Raw genomic sequence first — 23,548 nt, 5'->3', positions numbered from 1 at the left:
CATGCCTGCTGCACTATCATGAAATCTGTCATCCAGCTCTCTTCTGGTCTGTAACCCCCTCATCATTACTTCCCTCTTGGAGCATGTAAACACCTTTCTTATTTCAGTTTCTTACCTCGGTCTCCTTTCACTGTTTTTGGATGTCATGGCCAGCAGTAGATCAGAATTTGCATTAGCCTTTGGCTCTTTCAGGAGGGGAATCAACAGTGCTGGACAATTTAGAGCATGCTGCTGCTGCTGCTGTAATGTGCCCTGTGCATTACAACGCTACAGGAGTGTTAGTGTCAAGGTGAACACCATTATTTTAAGAGGGGATCACTGCCAACTCTTAAACTGCAGACTCCCTAAACTAAAATACACAACTAAAATGTTATTTCATTTCTACTAACTAAAAAGGCAGCAGAGGATGACGTGTGCACAACTACACATAGATCTCTGGCCAGGAGAAATGCCTCAGCTGGCCATTACAACTGCAACAAACCCCAGATGACCCAATGGATCTCACTTCTCCTTCAATGTGGGCCAGGGTCTGTCAGAGCCCCTTGTCACTGGGGTCTAAGGACGCACATCTGCATGTATGTCACCCATGTGCACATGGAGCTCCTTAGCTGACACATGGCAACTTGCTCTTCTTTGAGACGCCAAGGAACACTTGAAGCCACGATGCATCTGAGCCATCAGGCACTGCCTATCTGGCAGCTGCCCCTTGCAGTAAGCGTATAAAGAGCACAGACTATGTCACTGGGGTTTTTTGGGTTATGTTATTTGTTGTTTCTTTTCCTTTTTCAATTGAGAATGAGGAAGCGTGTGACTCTTTTTACCAATCTCACAGACTGTGAAGCCTTTAGTCATCCATAAAGAGGCACATTTGACATATTTTGGAGTTCATGCCTTTTTTTAGCATGGATTATGCACACATTCAGAAATGCCTTACAGCAACCCAAGCCCACTGTCCCTCTTTTACTGCCAAAAATTCTTGCCAAAAATTTTGGAGCAAGGCACCACACCATGGGTATGTCCTAAATGAACCACATCATTATACCAAATAGTACATATCTGCTTGCATTTAAGGCTGCCCAGCCCCACGCAACGTCCAGCAGCTTACCTGGACTCCCTCAAACAGAGCAAGAGCACCATTCCTTCACAGTCCCACCTCATGCCATCGTATCTCCAGTGCCATGCTCTCTGCCTCCGAGGTTTTGCATGGAACTGCTGAGCATTTCGCAGAGCAGATGCAGCAGTGTGAGTCACTGCCTCACCAAGGAGCGAGTTATTGCACATTGGCTGCTCCATGGAAACAGGCCATGGATACGCTTGAATATTGTGCAATACACTCTAAGGCCACTTGCATGCTTTGGAGATAATTTATTTACTTCACATATTCCCAGTCACACAACTGCCTGGGTACTTCTGATGGAGCATCTGCTATGTGATCTCGTGGATGAAATTTAGGTGGTTCAGGCCACCTGGTTCCAGAAAACAAGAGCTCCGAGTAGGAGCCTTGACTTGTTTGCCCTTCAGGTTGTTGCTCTTTCAGTCCTTAAAACAAGGTAGCTTTATGCAAGCTAGGAATAGTCTTCCTGAAATGTGCCGACACTCAAAACATGCCTGAGAATTGTTTTGGATGGGCCAATGCCATGCCAGGTACTGGTTGAAAAGTGTAACAAGGCAGTGGGTTGCATTCTAGTAGCTAGAAATGTTGTTAGTGACTGCTGAATTTACTCTTATGGCTGTAGCTGAATGTTTCCATCCTTGTTCCCTGGAGGCGGTCTTGGTTTACAGCTTTAACAGCTACAAAATGTGAGTTTTCTGACCATCCCCACACTTTATGGCACAATCTCTCCAGCTGTTATAATGAAGAAGCACTAGCAACAAAGTTACTACTTACTCCACAAGCAAAATTTCTCTTCTTGGCAGCACTTGGCATAAAGGTAGTTCAAAATGTGTCTTAATATTCTGCAAACCAATCAATTATTTATAATTGTCTTGTCTTTAGATGTGAATTAAAGTAATGATTTTTTTATAGAGTTGAAAGGAAGCAGACAAGTTTAATTGAGGTAAATGAAATCTACATGACCACCTGTTTGTTTTTTTTAAACTTTATAGGAAATCAATGTATTGACAGTAGCGTTGGTCAACCAGGACAGAGAAAAAACCTCAGAGAAACGAAGCCCAGGTCTAAAATCAGAAAAAGAGGCACTATTAATAGGTAAGATAACTCCAAAGAAGATTTTTGAGAACAAAATGCCTTCTAACAGCTTTTTGTTTTGCATATGTGTTTACACACATCTTTGTGCTAATACAAGTAAAAAAGAAAAAAAAAAGACTTTTTTGTTTCATCTGTGTTCAAAATGGCTTTTAGTAAGAAAAATTCTAAAATACAAGTGAATTTTGCCTTTCTGAAAAATTCTGCAGTTTAATGAAAGTACTTCAGGTATGAAGATAATTGCAGGATCTGCATTTATACTTGAAGCATGAATGTATGATGACTTTATTTACATCAAGATTATAGCAGGCCAGAGTTGTGTAGCTTGTCATATGATTATTAGACAAAGTGGTGAAGGAGAAGGGGAGGGAAATAATATTAGTAAACTACCTAGCAAAAAATATGTATACTGCATGTATTAAGCAAGCCAGATTTATGCCTTTGACATTAGGTGAGGGAATTAGCAATATGAACATTTATAAAGAATACCACAAGAACTGTCATATCCTTTACCTAGAATAAAATCTTTAAAATAAACTCCTAAAGAGGGCCTAAAGCTAAAGTTTATAGGCAGTGGGCCAGCTAACTGGTATCAGGAATTTAGCCATCCAGAACTGGCTGTACCCATGCTACCCTTGGAGGGAACGTGCCCCATTCACACCTGTGCATATTTTGCATTTGGTTTCAGTGGGGCAGGTTTGCATGGAGGCCCACAATTCCAAAGTGTACCCTGTGGCATGGCAACAGAAATGTTGACCTGAAACAACAGGCTTAATTTTTTTTGGTTTGGTCTTTTCACAAATCAGTGGTATCCTGTTAAGTGATAGTTCCAAAACTACCTTAATTTGTTTAAATGCAACTCATTTTAATCACCTAGGCACCAGGAAAATAGCTGGTTTATTCCTGAGGCACAGAGTCAGCAATTCTCATGTTCGGTTCAGACCAAAGAGGTCATTTGAAAGTGAGAATGTGTTTAAATGTTTAAAGTGCTTAGGACACAAACTCCCAGTGACTAGTGAGAAGCAAAACAGTGGAATGTGCAGAAATGTGTGACTGGATTGAATTCTGCTTGTTATAATAAACTGGAACTTTTAATTGCAGGGGACAGTACTTGATCTGTTCAAAGTTCATTCTGTGAGAAGGACAGCAAGCATGGGATTTTAAGAACAGAATAACAAACCTTTTTTCTAGGTCACTCACTATTTGACTGTAACAAACAATGGCAGTGTCCCAAAGTGGGTCCTGTACATCTGCTGTTCAGTGGAACACTCAGATAAATGGAGTAATCTCAGTTCAGATACTACTGGTCATAATACCCTCACAACTGACTCACTGTTACAGTTCAAAGATAAAAGATTCCTCAAGATGGATTTCATGTTATCTCTTCCTCTGATGCATGATCAGGTGTGGCAAGGGAAAAAAGGGCCTTGCCTCCATCTATTCACCAAGTTTTTCTGTATTTTAAAAAATACAATGTTGTCTTAGAGGAAAAAAGTATAAAAGAAAAAAATTACTAAAAAGTTATCAAGGAAGTCCAGTCAATAGCTACAAAATATTGACAAATTAGTTACTATTTACATTATATGAAAGAGCTGGCTTTGAATGTCCTGAATTGAAAAGCCTTGAGAACCACATAACAGATGCAATGACACTGGTAAAATGTGATTTGAGTACCAATTGGATTTCCAGTCAACTCATCCAAGAGTGATGGTCTTGGCTTTTGCTTCTAGAGCTCTTGTGTGGTTGCTTGTAGTCACCCACTGATGCCTTAGGTTTTAACTTTTATATTTTTCAAATCATGTACTGCCTAGTGTGCAACTCTGAATTTTCCTGTGGCCTGTTACCTACTGTTCTCTCATGCTGGTTAGACGTAACAAAGCCTCTCTAGGTTTGCTTTCCAAGGACACCTATATTGTCTCAGGCCCAAAATGTGTAAACTAAAGCCTTGAGAGGAGAGGCAAACTTGGGGTAATTACATCATTGACTGAAGTTATAATTAGAGAATTAACCCGGATATGCAAATGAACCAAACTTATGAAGGTGTGAGGAACTCGTGACCCATCTTGGGTGTAGCCTTTTGACTGCCCAGGGTGTACCTTTGAAGGGCCTTCAAATAAATACCTACTTTTATTCTCTTATTTTTGTCTAGCCTCTGTTTTTTAGGTGGCAACCTCAAGGCTTCACCACAGCACAAAGAAAGTCACTGCTGCTAGGACTTGCCATAGTAGAAAATTTATTACATGCCACTCCTTATGCAAGACCAGAAGTTTGTAAATGCTGTTTGAAAAGTGAAGGAGGAAAAAAGGTGTTTTTGCAAAGCCAGTCTAAAATGCGTTAAATATTGCTTATCAGTTTCAACCACGGCCAGTACTTGGGGAAAAATGAAATCCAAGATTATCCTAATTCATTCAGCATCAAGAAAGCAGTATGGCCTGCAGTACACAAGATACAGTGACCCATTTTTGTCATTTGTAAGCATTTTTAATCCTGGTGTTTATGATTTAAGTAAAGAAAACTTCCCCTAGGGTGGTTCAGCTAAGAAGGCCGTCCAAAGAGAATTGGAAATATTTGTTCTGATTCTTACAGTTCAGCTCTCCCCAAACAGCAAGTAACACACATGCCATTTTGTATTTTCACTGTTTGCTTAGAAGAGAAGCAATTGGATAGTGCTTTTAATAGCAATACTGATGCCCTAAATCTTGTTTTCTCTGGTCACCATTATTAATGCTGTCGCTTGATTTTCACTGCAGAAAAGATCTCTAGACTTAGATCCTGACTCCTTCTAAGCCACTTTTAATTCCCATACATTTTACAATCATCCTGAAAACAACATGAAGCTAGACAGAATATGCTCTCTCTTAAGAAAAAGTAAATAAGCAAATATGTCATAAAGCATTTGTGTTTTCTTCAGCAGCAGTTAGGGGTAATACAGATTAAACACTTTTCATAACCAGCATCTGAATAATTACTAGAAAAATTCGAGGGAGTGAGGGTTCTGACACAATTGTATGAAACATTTTCACAACAGAGAATCCAGTGAAGGGGAAAAAGACAGTAATTTTACCATTACAATATCCACAATTTTATATTGGTAAATCAAGCATAAAATTAGTAGTTGAAATGCTCCGAGCAAGGCTTTGTTTAGGAATTCCTTTATTCATCAGTATATTATCTTGGTCACTTACTTGCTAACTGCTGTCATTCCTGAAGATGAACTATTGTATTTAGCACGTTACTATGACTGTATTAAAAATGTGCTGTTTTGTTATGTTTATTGGGTTGTGCAAGAAAAATAAGAATCATAATCCATACTGAAAAACCTGCAAGAACAGACTCTTCAGAATTATTTTGCCTATTTTAATGATGCAGTGCCTGAAGTAATTTTAATACTTTGTGTGCGTTTGTTTTTAATACAGGTATCATATCCACATTTCTTCACGTCCACCCTTTCGGAGCCAATATAGAGTATCTTTGGTCTTATATGCAGCAGTTGGACTCTAGGGTAAGAAAAAATTAATCAAAATCTGTTTTCTCTTTAGAAATACTGTATTATTCTTTACTGCAAGTTAAATTCTTCATGCATTTCCATTAGAAAGATAATGGGATATGGGGCTTGGGGGTTTGCAGTCTTTATTCATTTGCAAATTACAGTGCACGTGCTTGTGTTGAGGTCTTTGCCTCACACTGCTTAGCTATTCTTTGTGGCACAGAAGAGCGGAGCTCTAAATGGCAAAGACTAGCAGCTGATTTCGTGACACATGATTCTGAAATATAGCTGAGGAGAAAAAAAGCAGAACAAGAGGCCATCAAACTGTGCAGCTCTTGGAGATGGCCCTTTATTCTTTGAAAAGTTGTTAGTTGTGTGTCACACTGAACTGAACCTTCATGAACACAAGAATGGACCATGTCCTTTGTCTCCACGTGGAAGCAGAGATGACCTCATAAAGGAACTGAGTGACCCTACTGCTAATTTCAGTGAAGCTGTGGCCAAGACAAAAGTGAAGCCAACACAAAACAGCATGCAAAGTGTTTATTGCATCGGTTCATAGGGTTCACAGTCTACATACCTGTAGGGTAAGATTCTTTGACTTACTTTTCAGTATCTGCTGTAGAATGAGATGAAATCAAGCCCCAAAATGGGCCTATTCCTCTCCACTGAATATTAACCAAGTCAAGGGTGAGAAGCTCAAGTGTGAAATAGCCACCTTTGATCAGTTGAAATGTACTCCAAGTGCTAAACAGCAGCTCTGCAGGATGCCAGGCTGCCAGAGACACTTAGCAGATGCAGGGGTCACCCTGCAGCCTGCCACAGCTCTGTCCCATGTCTGCCAATACTTGGATGATGGTGCTTTCCCAGATCTTCTTGCATCACAACTCCTTTGATCCTGGTGATATTTTGTTCCTGAACAGCCCCCTCAGCCTATAGCTAAGATCAGCTTCCCACTGCTTTGAGGGGCTGCTTCATGCTCCTGGAGGATCCTGGATCCTTCCTCTGTTTCTATGAAAAAGTAGAGCTAAAAGCAGAGGAGATCCTGAACTAGAAGTTCACTGGAATTAAGATAGGCTGCAGTGATAAGTGAGGAGGGATGATGAATTTGTTAGGTACTGCCTTCTGGCCATGGCAACTCAGGTTTGCTAATGCTTTACAGCCCACTGCCACCCACCATGAAAGGGGAGTTGGGCATGAGGATGGCAGAAAGAGGTGAGAAATTGGTGAATTTCAATTATTTTTAAAATGTCTGGTTTTATCAAGACCTGATGAATCCAGAGCTTCACACCTCCAGACATTCTTCTTCTGCTTCTCTATGCCCCTGCCACATGTGCGCTTTCCTTCATCTTGTCCTGCATCACCCAGGATAAGATGATGCCCAATCTCCTCAGTTATCTTTCAAGTCCTTCCTTAACATAGCATTTGGCTTAGTTTCAACTGCTTTTTCCCTTGGATGACCTCTCCAGCTCTGTATCTCTTGAGTGGTAAGAGCAATCATCCAAAATACAGACTCCCTGGGCTCCAGCCCTCTTGCTCATTGCTTCTGCCCAGTGAGTTCTTCGACATTCTCCCTCTGCACTGCTGTGGTCCCTTCTTGTGCATGACTGTGGGCTCTGTCCTTGAGTTTTTGCTCACATGAGTAACATGTTGACTTCTGCGAGGCTGCCAGGGTCAAGCTCTTGAGTTGCAAACAGAGCCCTCGAGGAAGGAGCACTGTCTCCATCTCTGCAGCTACCACCAGACCTACCTACTGCATAATAAACACAGGCTGCAAAATTTGACCTCGTTGGTTTATTTTGGAAGAAACTGCTTGTAGAAACAAATTACTTTTTAATAGCGTGATCCAGAGATGCAATCTCAGAGATGAATTTCAAGGAATGATAAGGTCAGCATACCCGTGTGGGCTGAGGGCTCTGTATAGAGCTCAGATACATCGCACAAAAGTAACCAGACACCCACTGCTGCCATGTGAGTACTTGAGAGATGGTTTGGATTACTCTGAGGCTGCCTCCAACAGTGAGTTTTGGTGCCACGCTGCCATGTGAGTACTTGAGAGATGGTTTGGATCACTCTGAGGCTGCCTCCAGCAGTGAGTTTTGGTGCCATCTTTAACAAATCATTTAATCTTTCTGCTGCACTAACCTCAACAGAAAAATAAGAGGCAATAGATACTTTCTCGCCCCCCTTGGGTGTACCGAGGTATAATTAGCACATTTTATGTTTACATAATGTTTTAAAAAGAAATTTTCACCATAGAAGGTTTCTACTAATATAAATAAGCAGAAATATCATTATTTCCAGAGAAGCCTTTCAAGCCATGGAGATACCTGTGGATAACAGGCAGTACCCATAGATTTCTTTGCTGTTCCTTTCATGACTACCGCTTTAGAAGCAGTCAGATAAAATGGCTCATATTCCATGAGTGTTCATTTCTTGACTTCCCCACTGATTATACCAGGAAGGCTGCCTTTGTGAAAGTGTTTCCTGTAATGAGAGCCTCTTGCCCATTAGGAAGGTGACCAGTCATTAAGGTTTCAAAGTGATAAAAACATCCTGACCAATGCAGAATTGGGAGCTTTACTGCTTAGTTAGCTGGGGCTGCTGAACTGGGTAAGACTGAAGATGGCTCCATGGATAGTCAGCCTTCAATAACAAAAGGGAGCTGATAAAGTTTTTTTGAAAAAGAAAAACTGATGGAGCTGGGAGAAGAACTCAAGAGCTTGTAGGCTGAGAAGAAGAATAAGGTCCCATGTGCTTCCTCCTCCTCACAAGAACACCCGTGACTGTAGTTTTTAGATGGACTTCATACCACACTGTGGCCACAGCCCCAGCATGGCAGTTGTCATTGCTTTACAGTGGGATGCCACCTACAAGAGCAAAATCATTCCTGCAAGGAATCTGCACTTGCTTTGGAGTCTGGAAAGTCATGTCAGGCTAAGGTTAAAAAAAAATAATAATGGTTGGCAGTTTTCATATGGCCTGGATTCCTCTCCCCCACACCCCTATTATATCTGTTCTTAATGTTTCCTCTTTACAAGCTACAGGGCAGCTTTCTCACTTTAATTTTACCTTTGTTTCTTTCTCAGATCTCTGCAAATGAAATAGAAATGCTTTTGATGAGACTGCCACGCATGTTTAAACAAGAATTCACTGGTGTAGGAGCAACACTGGAAAAGAGGTGGAAGTTTTGTGCCTTTGAAGGAATTAAAACTATCTGACTGTGACTAGTAATGAAGCTATGCAGAAGAAGAATTTCTAGAGCATGGCAGGGTTATAAAGTATTAAAGTAAGAAATTTGGGTTTGGGCACATAGTAGTATGTTTTCAAAGTTATCCAAGCCTAATTTTAGTTACATTTGTGACGTTCTCTTGTGAGTGGAAATGTAGTTGTGCACCAGTTCCTAAAATAAAATAAAATTTAAAAAAAAAGTTTCAAAATGTGACAGATTGTTTCCTATGAAAACTGAAGAAAGATACCACAGTCATAATGATTTCAAAATACTACATGTCCTACATCTAAGAAAAGCTCATTGAGCAAACAGTTAAGGAGAAAGATTGCCCAGTTACGGTCGCTAAGCTACAGCAATTTATATGTAATATGTAGTAGAACTCATTAAGTTTTGTTATAGAAAGTTCTTTCTGTTTAGTAAGAGAATTGAGTAATTTTACAGTGAGGAAAAGCATACCAAAAGAAAACTTGAAGATGTGTCTGAAGTTATTGTATTTTGTAAATTAAGTTATATGCTGTACCAGGGATTTTTGCCTTATTGAAAGAGGCCTGAAAATGTGATTGGAGTCCTCAAGAATGCTTTATCAAGAATATTATTTTTCTAATGTAACTATTCTCCATTACAAGTTCTTTTAACATGGATTGCATATCAATTTTCATAAACGTGTAAATAAGGAGGAAACCAGTGTTACTGTATTGTATTTGGTATGTAACATTCAGGTTTATGCATCAAAATAAATATTCAGTTGCATTACTGTTACAAATTTTATAGCAGATATATTAATTTTTATCAATAAATATGACTTCTACCATATTGTTTGTATAAGTTTTTCTTCTGACATTTTTGAATTTTAATCAATCCAGCAAGAGTATCCTGGAACTTATCTTTCCCCTACCTGAACTATCCATTGCAGACAACTTGGTTAAATGAATTTTAAACCAAAAAAGCTTGCACTATTAGCTAAGATTAAAATAATTTAAAATATTGGTAGAGGAAGTACCTCTACCAATATTTTGGAGTTTTTTTTTCAACAAGCGGACAGGTGAAAAACTAACACCTTCAAATTTCTCATTTTCATTGTTGTGTTGGGTAAGAACTGCTGTGGGTAAGAAACAGCAGCCGCCTTGGAGCCACACCCCTGTGCAGGCAGAGGAACCAGTCATGAGAGAGCTGGTCCTATGAAGTGGAGCACCAACAGTGGGAAATACGGAAAATTCAAACAGATGCAGGGAGAATTCAGATACATGTCAGAGTGATGTTTCACTCAGGTTCTTCAATAAACAGCAATTAGTGTCAAATGCATTTAGTAGTGAAGGAACTCTCCAACATGGCTTTTGGTGATTGGCACTTTAGGACCTATTTCTCTTCTAGCATCTACCTGGAATATAGAATATTAAATGAAATGCTAATTGTGTACAAAAGGGGAAAAGAAGGTCTACTATGGGAGAAAAGAGGTTCAACAGGTCTATTATGGGAGAAAATTATGCTTTCAGGCAGTACACACAAAATTTAAAAAAATAAAGTACATCTTGATTATGGTTGCTATAGAGCCTGTGATAAATTACTCCGGTGAAACTAGTAATTATATGCCAGTTATGTTAATGAAAATTAACTAGTTTAATCCAAGTAACAACTCTTTCCTCTCTTGAGATCATACAGTTTCATGAATAATTCTGGCAAAAATGTGTTAGTTCTGACAGCTTGTATTTAAGTACTGTAACATAAATGTGTATGGATGCCACTTCGGCTAGGGAAAAGAGATGTGAGAAAACTTTCACCTTGTCTTACTCCATGCCATACTTACTCATTATATTCTGTCCTTCCTTTCCTTGTGTCCTCCTTTTTTTCCCCTTTAGATCATTGTCTCTGTCACAAAACAACTTCAAATCCAGATAGTCAGAAAACATTCTCTTTTTTGACAGAACCTTGTAACCTAATCACTGCATTTGCTTTGCATGTATTTTTTCTTCTTTTTTTTCTTCATGGGTTTTTCATGTCTGTCTAGACCATCAGAGCTTTAGAAGGGTACCCTTTTAGTCCTTGTACAGTAGCAGCTGAAGGGGAACCTCTTTCACTGGATTTTAGATACTGCCAAAGAAGATCTAAACTTTGAGTATGAATAGCATGTAGGCATCCTGTATATTGTAATACATCAGTTGAGAACTTGAAACTCGGGGAGATCCTCAATGAATATCAGGTTGGGACCAAGTACTAGCTTTAACTTTGTGTGATTTGGGGGAAACTGGATTAAAATGTTGAGCTCCCTCATTTTAGGCGCTGAAATGTCCCTATAATGACTCTCAGGGTATCCAGCTGGGAGATCAGCAGTTAATACAATGAGATTAATAACAAGAAAGCCACCTTCAAAAGACACCTAGACTGGACATTAGGGAGCATTTCTTTACTGAGATGGTGGTCAAACACTGGAATGGGTTTCCAGAGAGGTGATCAATGCCCCATGGCTGTCAGTGTTTAAGGGCATTTGCACAATGCCTTTAATTACAGGATTTAACTTTTGGTCAGCTCTGAAGTGGTTAGGCAATTGAATTAGATGACCCTCATAGGTCCCCACAAGACCTAAAGCAAGTTCCTGAAGCTGAGTCAGGTTGAAGGAAGATGCACATTTGGCAAAGACTCAAAGCCAGTCACAGTTAGCAGGATCTTAACGGTAGTGGGGAAAAAAACAAGGAAAGGCCAAAGAGGCTAACCATGAGCTCAAGAGATAAGACTGAGCCACAGCCTGGCATGCAACTGCAAGTTATGGAAGGAAGTTATAGCAGTGTCCCCTCTTCTCAAATAGGGACTAGTGGAGCAGGAGAAGATCTGGTTTCTAACTGCCCCGACATGCTGAGGGCATTTTGCAGGGAGTTGTAAGTTAGGTTGATCTGAACTCCTGTTCTCCCAGCAGAGCTTTTCAGATCATCCTCAGCTTTGAACTGTCTTGGACTGATGGCAGGGGTGACTTCCATCACCTTAGAGAAGCCAGCCTCTTACTGCACTGTATCTGATTCCCACTTGAAGGATTAAGAGATACACTCTGCAAAACCTCTTGGACAAATGTGCATTTCACCCTGCACATTCCAGGGAGCTAAATATAACCTCTCGGTTAAACTGCATTTTATGTCCACAAGAGATGTTTTATGTTTGATCTTGTTTGATGAAGACTACATTATCCCCATCACTGAAAAGGAAATTCTTAATATCTCCTCCTACATAGTGGAGTGAACTGTTTATTGAAGTGTGTGTGTTTAGGGCAAAACTTGCATGTTCAGGACTGCCAGAGAATCACATTCACTTAAGAAACAGCTATACTGAGATTTAGAGAGAATCCTGTATCAAGCTATGCTACATTTAACTACACATGATGTGCAGCAAATACTGTGGAATCTAAAGCTAGAAAACTGGTTGTAAGAGCATTCTGGGTGGTTTGTTTAAGTAAAAACTCTGGTCTTGCAACCATTGTTTTATTTAAAATCTGAATGGCTTTGACAGTCAGTGTATAACAAAAATATTCTGGGTTGATGTGAGTTCATTTGGGGAAGGAGGTTTGGGGAGAGAAGGAGGGAAGAGAAAGAGTTGACTTTGGATATTCTTTTTGTGCTTCTGGCACCAGTTAGTAGCCAGGTCTGATGAAGAACTGATGTCAATTTCATCCACTTAACAAATGCATCTCAGTGTTCAGCATTTAAAGTGTGAAGCTTTTATGATTTTTTTTTCTTTTTTGTGAAAGTGTACAAGTTGTCCCTTGACTTGTCAATCAGGTTATCCTGCTCTGCAGCTCTTTTACCCTAAATTTTCCCTCAAAAAAGAAAGTAGAAACAGAATCAAATTCTTTCTGGTTCTGTGTGTGATTGCTTGGACTGCAAAAAGTGACTATGTATTTACTGAGCTAAAACAGAATGTTTCAAGAATAAGTAAGTCAACTGAAAAAGCAGCCAAATCAGGAAATTATGCTTACAAGGTACAGATCCTCTGACTATATAAACCCATTACACTGAATTCATGGAAATCGTAATTTGTAAGCAAAATCAAATAGATATGCTCAGGAGTACCTTTGATCAAGTGTTTTTCCTCACACTGGGTAACATTGTGCCTGTGCAGATTTAATAGGCTGACTCCAATGTCAGACACCCTTTCAACAGGGATATTTGTGGGGCAGCAAGAGGAAAAATACCACAGACATATTACAAACATTGCTCAGACTTCTGGCTGGTAAGTACTTCTTGCCAATTTATGTACTTTTATACACATAACATTGAAGCCTAAAAAAAACCCACTGACTTGGACTGCTCGTATCTTAGCCATGTCACTGTTAATTCTGTAGTGATCCCAATAGCATATGGTGGATTAAAATACACCTCCCTTAAAAGCACCCAGCCATAATCAAGGTTATCAGCTGATGAAAAAGATATTTTTTTGCTTGATAGTTTCTTAGTAGAGATTAGTGTTTTCAAGATTGGGTCCTAACTTCCTAACTTCATTTTTTCTAGATTCTTCTAGCCAGTTTTGCTTTTCTCTGCAAGATTAAATAATCCTTTGGTATTGCATATTTTCTCCCATGAAGATATTTATATATTGTAGTCTATTTACTTCTCAGTATTCTTTCTCACAAGCTAAACAGATTGAGTTTTTAAGTGTTTTGCTATAAAGCATTTATCTTATCTTCCTCAAATCATTGCATCCTTTTTTTTTAATATCCTTTCCAATTTTTCAAAACTTGCTTTAAAATGTGTGGCGAAAAACTGTTACTTGAATTAAACTGATCAGTTTACAGCATACAGACATGCAGCCACATCTCTGCTCCAGTTCAACTCTTTGCCTCCTATTCCTATCAGATTATAAGGTGATCACCAAGGTCAAAGCAGTAACCCAACTGAATCCCTGTTGGGTCATTTTCTTCATCCTGGTGTAACAGATTCCTCTGCATAGATATGCTTCTGTCTGCTAAAGCCTGGCTTTTTTTTATCCCCACTGACAGGCTTGCTTGTGCAAGGCCAAAGGTCTCACCCCACGAGGATATTTTGAGGCTTAGATCCCATGCACAGCCCTGTTCTTTGCTGTGGGGTAGGTTTGGATAATTCTAGGATGTTTATAGCCTTTCATGATTAAAATGGGGTAATCAGATCTGCTGTCAGGGTGTTCGCTGATCGCTGATCGAATCAAGCATTCAGAGGGCAATCGCACAGGCTTTGTCTAGACTAGGGTTTAAATGCGTGTCATTAGCACATATTAGCTGATACATTTTAAAAGTCTGATGCAGACGAGGCATAATGCCTTTAATGTGAAAAGCTGGCTGTGTTAGGCCCTTGGGCATTGGCTTGACACTGGCTTGTCTATTTTAGAATTTTAGAATAAGTTAGCTGAGTGCTTGTCTGCAAAGACCTGTTAATTTGGAAGAAGATTGGCTATGAATTTAAAGGGCTGCTCCAGGACTTAAGGCCAGAAAAAGATTCATTCTCAAGTAGTTGCTCTGAAATTGCTCAGTATAATAGTAATATACACTTAACTAGGCGAGTTTTCTCTCTCTCTTTTTTTTTTTAAACTTTCCACAGAAAGACCAGGTCCCATATTAGAGTGGTTGTGTTTAAAAATTAACCCTCTGGTGCATTTCTGTTTTTATCACTGCTCCTTACTGAATACAGCTGATTAGCCTGGTTGTGTGTGGGGAGGAGGCTGGAAAACTTGTACACTCTGCAGATCTGGTTGCTGACGTTAAAAGCTGACTTGCATTTCACAGGGGGAAGACATGGTACGCTTGTGAGAGGAAATGGGAGTGAAGCAACAGAAGACCATAAAATAGGATTAAAAATAGAGACTGGAGGGATTTTGTTAGAACCTGGCGTTCCATCAAAAAAACCCACGCAAATCCCAGGACATCCCAGAAGCCTGTTATAAACTAAGAGGGGGAACAGGGAAGAAGAAGAGATAAAATTTCATAGTAAAAATAATTGTAAACTATGGTGGTATTGAATTTATAAGAGTTTGTACATTTCCTTTGCTGGTTCTGCCCATGGAGTCAGCTGGCTCAGGTGTGGGGACTGGGACTCCCTAAAGAGGAACCATCCAAAATTACTCTGCAGCTGTCTTTATGCCAAAAATAAGCTCAGATAACACTAACTTTCAATTGCAGAGGAGCCCCTCCCTGCAAGAAAAATCTGCATCTCCGGCTCTACAGTTCACTGGTTGCTGGTGATGTTAGCAAAAATATTTTCCTTCTCCTTGAAGGCTAATGAGAATATATATTACTCATGGAAAGCAAGTATTTGCCAGGTAATCAGAACCCATTTCACGGTGTCATTTCTACCCCTCCACTTTGACTGGTTGTCACCTTGGTTGAACTTGTCATCCTGGTTAGATGGAGACAAAAAAAGCTAAAGTCTCATCAGGGTGGAAAATACACTTTCATCTTGAGAAGAACAGCCATGGATAAACATCATGCCACCTGTTCAAGGCTGATTTGTCTAATAAAGAATTGCAAGGCAGGAGATGCTTTGCAGGGTGATACTGGAAGCCGGTTTTGAGCAATAAAACATACTGACAGAGAAAGAAGCCATATGGTGTCTCAACAGCCCAAGTTTTCTAAAAAACATTTCCTACCCTGAGAAGTTCTTGATTGACAGCTCTGGAAACAGGTGTTCTATTTGTCCACAGGGCAGGACAGGGAAGGCATCTAATATTGTCCCAGCAGAGGTCTACAGAAATCATCTGCCATTTCATTTCCATCCCTATGAAGTCCTTGCTTCATCTGTTCAAACTGCAGAGGAAGAGGACATCTGCAGAATGCACATTTGACCCTGATTTGAGTTCACAGAACTTCTGCTAGTTAAAACTTTAGTTTCAGGGCTGGATTAGAATCTCTGATCAGTAAAATGGATAAACTACTGTTTTAAGGAAATTATCCAATGACAGAGGAGGGGAAGGCAGCCTTTCTTGAAGCACAAATATACCCTGGTGACCCCATTCTTCTCCCTCAATCTTCACAGTGATTGAAGATTTGTAAGTACATAGCTGGCAAAGAGGTCCATCCTATTGGAAAAGACAGAGAAGAGCTCATGTTATATTTACACAGAATGTTTTGAGATGGGTTTTTTAAGTCCAAAGAAAACCCTTCACAGTTTATAGCCATGAGATGCTCTTAAAACAAAGGTTAGTATGGGGAAATGAAGAAGCAATGAAAAAAAAGTACTCTTTTATGAGTGCTTTATTACTCTTCCCCTTTGAAGAGATTTCAGTGTGGAGGCTGAAATCCCTACTTTCAAAGGTTTACAGTCAAGAGCAGGAATAATGTGGGATTTGCAACCTTTGTTTGATTTTTGTGGTCTGTGCAGTTCAAATGTGCAAAGAAAAGTATGAAAGTGTGTGCCAAGGTGAAATGGAACTGGGCAGTCATTTATGCAACACAGAACTTTTGCTTTTCTGCAGTGCAGAGAATTTTATTTACAGTAATAAATCCTGGGCAGCTGGTCAGAAGTTCAATGGTGTACATTGGTCATGCAATCAGGAAATGTTTAGGACTGAGACCTTAAATTTTTGTCTTTCTTTCAAGAATGCTGAGATTTCTGTCACACACAGCATTGAGAAAGACATCAGAGGGTGATCTGGATGGATCTGGGGAAAGAGGCCTAATCAAAGGCCAGCTAGAGATGTGGCTGTCACACAGCGCATATCCCCACAAGCAGTGAACATGCTAACTTGGCCACAGAAGACATCACAGCTGTGATTGTACAGCCTCTGCCCAGCTCAATCCACTCTACTTACTGCTCCCAGGTCAAGCAATATGATAGTTGGCTATCTTCTTCTGGACTTCTTCTTTCTACATGGTTTCTTCTTCCGGAAAGTTAATTTAGAAGTAGTTCAAGCCTTTTTTCAGGCAGTTAACAGGCAGTATCATCAACAGGAAACTATGGATGATCTGCAGCAATAGCAGGTGGATCCTAATTGGAGAAAGAACCTGGACAACTTTTTCTTAAATTTGCTACAAGCCCTGAAGTTACTTTATTTGCAATTTCCAAAGGAGAAGTGGCAGCAAAAACATTTCCAGAAATAACCAGAATAAGGTTTCATCTCCCAGACCCTTTTGGCCCACACCTATTCATGTTCCCCAATCCACGCATGCAACCATGTTCAGAAGAAAGCAAAAGGTGATCCAGATATTAAGTCGTGAGGAATTCAAGGCTTTGGGCAGGTTATAAAAAGGTCCCTTGTGGTCAATCCCACAATCAATGCTACTGTTCTTCTGTGTAACTAATCTAAAGTAAGGTTTTCATTAACTCTCTCTATTTGATGCATTGTGAAACAAACTGAGTAAGAATGCTTAGGCTGGCAAAAAAAGCAACACAAAATGCCACAAGAACCCAGTGTAACAGCATACCTCAAGAGCTAAGTAACAAAGAAAACAGCTCTGGATGCACAAAGTCGCAGTTTTGCAGCTAGGCAGGAGGTGCACAAGTTTAAAGCTATGCATGAGTACCAAGGCCCTTCTCCCAGTAGAGATGTTGAGAAATCACCACTTTGTGCCACGACAGAGTATAACTCACTGCTAAAAAGTTCTCACAAATCACAGTTATATTACATGGCAACATACAGGCTTGGGCAAAGACCTTTGCTTTTTGAACTACTGGGTGTCTCAGAGCTGTTACCAAGCAAACAGAGAGAAAGGGAATCTGTGACCAAAGCCAATATTAAAGCTACTCAGCAACACTCCAAAACCCAGCCACAAAATGCAAGTTTTCTACCAAGAATTTGCTTTTAAAAGCCATCAATACCAAGATTTTCACTTGAATGTGGACATAGAGCCAGAGATGTGAGAGATGTTAGCCACTCAACTAACTTTGCAGAATATCCTGTCATAGAGGCACTCACCACTTCATGCTATGGCCCAGAGTGCAGAGCAGAATTATTCCTTGTCCAGGTGAGCACTTTATCTGCTGAGCTGTTGGATAGGCAAGATGTCCCACTGTTCCAGTTGCCATCACTTCCTGCAAAGGCTGTATCCATCCAATGTGTTCTGAGGGCACCTGCCAGACTGATCCACTCCTGCAGCTGTAGGTGCACACCTGCACACCTCGCTTCTCAGCACTCTTAACTCTGGGGTTTCACACAGTCCTTTGTGTAGAATTGATTGAGAACCATGGGCCTCTGAATTCAAAGTCTGAGAGTCACTCACATTCTGAGTAACATAAGGAAACGCAAGAAACACAGGCCTTGAAGTGTAGCACATGGCGGGGTAGGACATTCTTCTTGGGATTCTAAGGAGACCTTTCTTCAGATCTTCTTAATCCAGCATTTATCCCTTCTTATCCTGTCCACAGATTGGTGTGGGTTTGTGTACATGTCTGTGAAGCCTCCAGACCATTCAAGTGGACGATGGCTTCTTGTTTCCTCAGTGCATCAGGTCTTTTAGTTTGTTCATTATGTGATTTCTGTTATTTTACTGCAAGTCATATAGGTAAAGGTGAATTACAAAGGAAAAATGTCTACCAGGCCACATAATAAAATACATCTATCAGCAATCTCATATATAGGGAAAAAGTCTACATGTAAATGGCAATCTGTCCAGTTTACAAAGAAGAAAGGAATGAGCAATTGCAACTGAGAACCCATAAAGATATATACAAATGGATAATACTAATTAGCCTTGAAAGATGAAAGGCTGCGTACTCAGAGTAATTTTACCCTGATGGACCAAAAGCTACCACTTACTTAAATTTTCACTCAAATATGAGAAACAAGAAGTCCAAACTGTAGTGTCTAATGACACTACACATGGATTACCAGTACCTAGCTTCAGGAACTGACACTACTCCTACAGCATCTAAATTCAGGAGAGCAAACATAACTCAAGGCTTGTCCATGTGACTGGAAAAGCAGCTTCAAAGCCTCCGTCTGACATTTGGCAGGTAGGGGCAGAATCCAGCCTTCAGCCAGCAGGTCCCGTGTAAACAGGACTGGACCTTGCTTTCTCAGCCCAGTCATGCTGGTAAACAAGAACCAGCTTCCACCTTTCACTGGGGACACTGTTTTTCAGGCATCATGACAAGAGATGTGAGACTGCAGTCAGCTGAGGAGGAAGTTCAAGCATGGGGAAAGTGCACTTGGTCTTCACTGCAGGTAGCTGCTGCAAAACCAAGGGTTACAACATCCAGCCAGTGATGACTTTACTCAAAACATATAGAGATGGAGCATGTTTGTGGCAGTGACTTTATCTCATCCGAGTTTAGGCTCTCAAGCAGACAGATATGGTGCTCAGTCACATCCACAGTCCTGTTCTGCCACCTCGTTAACAGGGTGCTGAATTTATGAACCCATGTTCAGCTGTGGCTCACTGGAAATGCTAGACCACAGCCTCCTACCAGCCTTCTGATTTCAGTGAAACAAGGAAACAGCTGGTAAATGCTGCCACTTGAGGAGGGTTTTCAGTGGTAGAGACTGTGATTGCTGTTTCCTGGGATGCTCCTAAATCTGAAGAGTGCCTCCTTGGTGTCGCTACCCTCAAAAGCAACACCACTCCTAGAAGGTACCAGTCAGCAGAGAACACTGCCACTGCTGACACAGGCAGTGACTTACATCATCTCCAAAGGAGGTAAATCACACAAAGGTTGTGGTGCTGCAGACAAAGTAAATAGTTTACTATAATGTATGTGGTGAATAACAATGCCAAGCATTAGAACATTGCCACAGAACAGAGGAGAGGATGAGGAAATGTGTGTTTCCCCTTGCTTAAGATTTATTGAAGGATCAGAATCAGGGGAAAATGAAGTTGAGAGGATGTGGGTAGGAGGGAGGTCCCTGAATCAACTTTTTTCTCCTTCTCTATGCCAGACTTACATACAAAATGCAACTTATATAATCTGTGTATAAATGAGGAAAACTGGTAGTGCATACCAAATCTGCAATCCAATAATTTGTATTTGAATGTTTTATCAAAACCTGACTGTGACTACAAACACTTCACAGACTAATTTTCAGATTCATGAGTTTTTGCTTGGTTTGCCTACATGTTCTCTGAGCTCTCTGCCAGAAAAATATTTCCTTTCTTGCACTGAAACGTAACACTGACATGTGTCAAACTACTTCTTTTGTATGGGCTTAAGCACACTTCTTCCTCTTTCTGCTTTTTGTAAATTCATACATATTAGACACACATCTTTGGGTTTTAATTATAAAATTAATGTAGACAGCAAGCAGGAATAAAGCTGACAAATCTAATTTCCCAAGCAACTCAATATCATCTCAGGATCTCTGAGGAGGAAAACAAAAACATTATGTCCAAGGGGCTATAAGAATGTTTCTAAAGGGATAAACTTAAAAAAAAAACAAAACAAGTTGATCAGATTAATAGAGGAGAATTTCCCTAACATGAAAATTGCTATTTATCACCAGCTAGGAGAACATGATGGTATTTTAAACATTACATAACTTTTTATACTGCTTCTAATCCCAGACAGGGAAAAAAACTACCTACCTATCTATCTATCTATCTATCTACTCTGCAAATGCATCTTAAAAGAAATTTCTAAAATAGTTGTTTAATGACCCTATACAAGATATGTTTGGAATGTTTCCTTTTCAAAGTACCAATATACAATCAATTGAAAACAAACACCTCTGTAAGGATCCAGTACATTCACATTTGAGGGTCAGACCTTATGTTCCACAGAAGCTGGTATTCTTCTCCACTGCCACCAATAGAGAAGCCAATTTCTCTGTTCAGCAGTGAAAATTAAAGAGTGGGCTGAGAGAACCATGGAAGAAACTCACGAAGCCCTTCCCAGGGCCACAGAGCAACTCAGAACTATCTTCATGACACAGTGCTCTCCAAAGTGCTCAGCTCTCTTCTGAAGGACTGAGTTGGAGCTACTCCATGGAATGCCCATCGGTCCAGCTCAGCAATGTGTACTGAGCAGCTTGTCCTGCCTAAACCGAACTGCAACAGAAACACAGAGAGCCTTGAGACAAAGGCTGGAGGCTTGCAGGTCTGCATGTTCCCTCCTCCTTGGAAAAGAATCTGGGGACCTGAACCTTAATGTCCAGTGCTCCCTAGTGCAGAAGCAGCCAGGCCACAGGAACTGCACGGCACAGCATCCAGTTTCTCTCACACCGCAACGTCTTTCAGGTGATGTCCAAACCCATCCACGTCTACAAGAAGGGAGTCATAGAGACACAACAGAAGCCTTTGCCTACTTACCCAGCTCAGAGACACATAGGTTCTGCAAAGGATGAGGCCCTAGTTTCCACTCCCAGAAGTTGGTGTGTGAGCAGAGTGCTTATGTTGCCATTACAGGCAGTGGAAAAGCAAGTCACTAAGTTAGGCTGAGAGTCTGCAAGGCTATTCAGCTTCCCAGTTGTAGATGTCTGTTTTAGGGAGAGGTATGCATATATACAGCCGGCTGAGTGGCTCCCCAAACTCCACTCACTACATGTATTACAGCACTCAGCCATCTTCTTTATAGACTCTTTACAAGTTCATCTGTGGGGGATTTAGCTTAGGCTAACATGGACCATATCTGCCTGCCAGAGCCAAGGTGAACACTGACACCCACAATTCCCACTTAATTCTCCAGTCTACTGAAAAAACCTAATTCCATCCATAGCCAAAAACTTGCTTTGAGGAACTTGTAGCTTTTGGCCTATGGGTCTTGCTGACTTTTCCATCTCTTTTTTTATTTTATACAGTATCACTCTGAGCTGTGCATGAATGTATTTGGATTCTAGTATGCAAAACTTTTCAGAATCTCATAAAAGGTTTCATTTGGAAGTGGAATTTATGCAAGTGTGTATTAATGATTTGGCATCTTAAAGGAGTTATTTTGAGTGCTATCTTTAACTTCATTACCATTAAATTATTACTGAAATTATTCCAAAGAGATTGTGGCCTAATGCTTTGAACCAATTTAAAAATTCATTTGGAGAGTTTGTGATAGTCCACAGTCAAGAGTACATTTAAACAGTGGAAATCAGTTAAGCAGCTTTTGGGAGATCAAGAGATGTTTACCTCAGCTGCTCAATGTTGACACTTTTTTATATTTTTTCTGCATAGAGTGATTTTGCAATCAAAACTTGAACAGGTGGAAAGCCATCACAAATACCGAAATCATTTGGTAAAACACAATCCCCACAGCCCTTACTTTGCAAGTAATTATTGACACATGCATGCAGTAAAGCTGAAAATCTTCCGGAAATCAAGTTCCATTTGAACAGTCAATCCCAGATGGTTTCCACTCCTAAAGAAGAACATAATAGAAAACAGAAACATCTTGAGAGAAACATTCATCTCCAATAATTTGGCTGTGCCCTGTAAGGTCAGCATGCAGACAGCCCAAATTTCAGGATTGTAATCCATTTCCCTTATAGATGTAATACAAAAGGACAAAATCAAGGAATAACAGGCTTTCTTAATCCTTTATGTGATCCTAGGACTGGCCATAGGAACTACTGGTGCTAGGAGTTTTTAAGCATGGAAAGTGTGAGGAATGTAGCCATTCCATATAAACTGTTCTAATGAATGTTGTTTATCCTTAGCCAATGATGCACTGAATCACTTCAAGGGAAAAGGAAATACAGACAGCTGAATGTACGCTCCGATTCATCCTTAGGTTAATGTGGTCAGAGCAAACTCTTTTAGCTACTGACCAAGAGATCAATGACTTATTATGATCAATGGCCACTGAGAATATATTTGAAATGTCTTTTCAAGGTGAAATCCTTGCCTCATGAGGTGTTTTCTTAATTAGAAGAAATGTTGGCTGTGTGAACATGACTTTTGGGGGTTAAGGGAAATGTAAGGGACAATTCTGTTACTTACATGAACAATTTATTTACCTGTCATGCATTTCCACACCTCCTGAGGTTTTGCTAAGTACCTTAAAGTTACTGTGGGATAGGGGACAATTGGTATTACCACTATAAAATCTTCCCCTCAGTCCACCACAGCATGAATCAGAAGTATAAATTGCTGTGCCTAAGTGGGTGAAGTAAGAAATAGACTGTTCCCACTGGAAAGATAAGTGACTGGAAATGAGCCCAAAAATTTGTGCTTAGGAGTCTCAAAGCTGGAATACTGCTAGAGTGGATTACCAGGGAAACCAGCAATGAGTAGGAACCAGAGCCTAAACATCTGATTCTGTTTTCCTGGCATACATTTTGGAGAGATGCAATGTGCATAAAGAACTTGGATATACAGTGCCTATCTCAATAAAGAGACATCTTTTACTAAATTGCTGTAGAAAATAATTTCTCACTGGTTTAACCTTTGATTTCTTAGTGTTCTCCTCTCTACACCAAATGACTCTGGATTACAGCAAACAGCTGTAATTCTTTTTGCCTACCTAAAGGCACTGGTATGGTGAAAGAAGAAGGATGAATCTGTGCAAGTTAACTCCTACTGCTTATTGTCAGTGGCGCAGGACCCTACATGTTCTCCTTTGCCCAGAGATGGAGGTGGAATGCCCACCCACCCTACATTTCCTCTTTTGATCAACACTGCCAGCATCTTTCCAGGAGACAATTATAGCAACAGTCCCCCCTTGCCATGTTCCCATCTCCATCTTTCCACTCTCTGAAAAAAGAAAGAGTCTTGTTGCTTTTATGTATTTTCCAAATCACTGGTATATCTTCTAAGTTT

At 40.2% G+C, this 23,548-nt stretch overlaps 1 protein-coding gene across 10 annotated transcripts in view; it reads left to right on the top strand.

Moving 5' to 3' along the window:
* The window catches only part of ENOX1 (ecto-NOX disulfide-thiol exchanger 1), a 289,993-nt gene extending 280,255 nt beyond the window's left edge, over positions 1-9,738 (top strand). For 7 of the 10 annotated variants that reach the window (XM_017733583.1, XM_017733581.1, XM_017733584.1 and 4 more), the window contains 3 exons: positions 2,107-2,209; positions 5,623-5,708; positions 8,783-9,151. In XM_017733583.1, coding sequence (XP_017589072.1) covers positions 2,107-2,209; positions 5,623-5,708; positions 8,783-8,914 — 321 coding nt within the window. In that variant the 3' untranslated portion in view covers positions 8,915-9,151. Of the gene's footprint in view, positions 1-2,106; positions 2,210-5,622; positions 5,709-8,782 lie in introns of all 10 variants that reach the window. The other 3 variants (XM_017733589.1, XM_017733588.1, XM_017733579.1) reach the window with 1 other exon arrangement.
* The last annotated feature ends 13,810 nt before the right edge of the window (positions 9,739-23,548 follow it).

This window comes from Corvus brachyrhynchos, unplaced genomic scaffold (assembly GCF_000691975.1).
Source record: "Corvus brachyrhynchos isolate BGI_N302 unplaced genomic scaffold, ASM69197v1 scaffold202, whole genome shotgun sequence".
In the NCBI taxonomy this organism is placed as follows: domain Eukaryota; kingdom Metazoa; phylum Chordata; class Aves; order Passeriformes; family Corvidae; genus Corvus; species Corvus brachyrhynchos.
The sequence above is the reverse complement of the archived record's forward strand: the minus strand, read 5'-3'. Positions and strand labels throughout refer to the sequence as shown.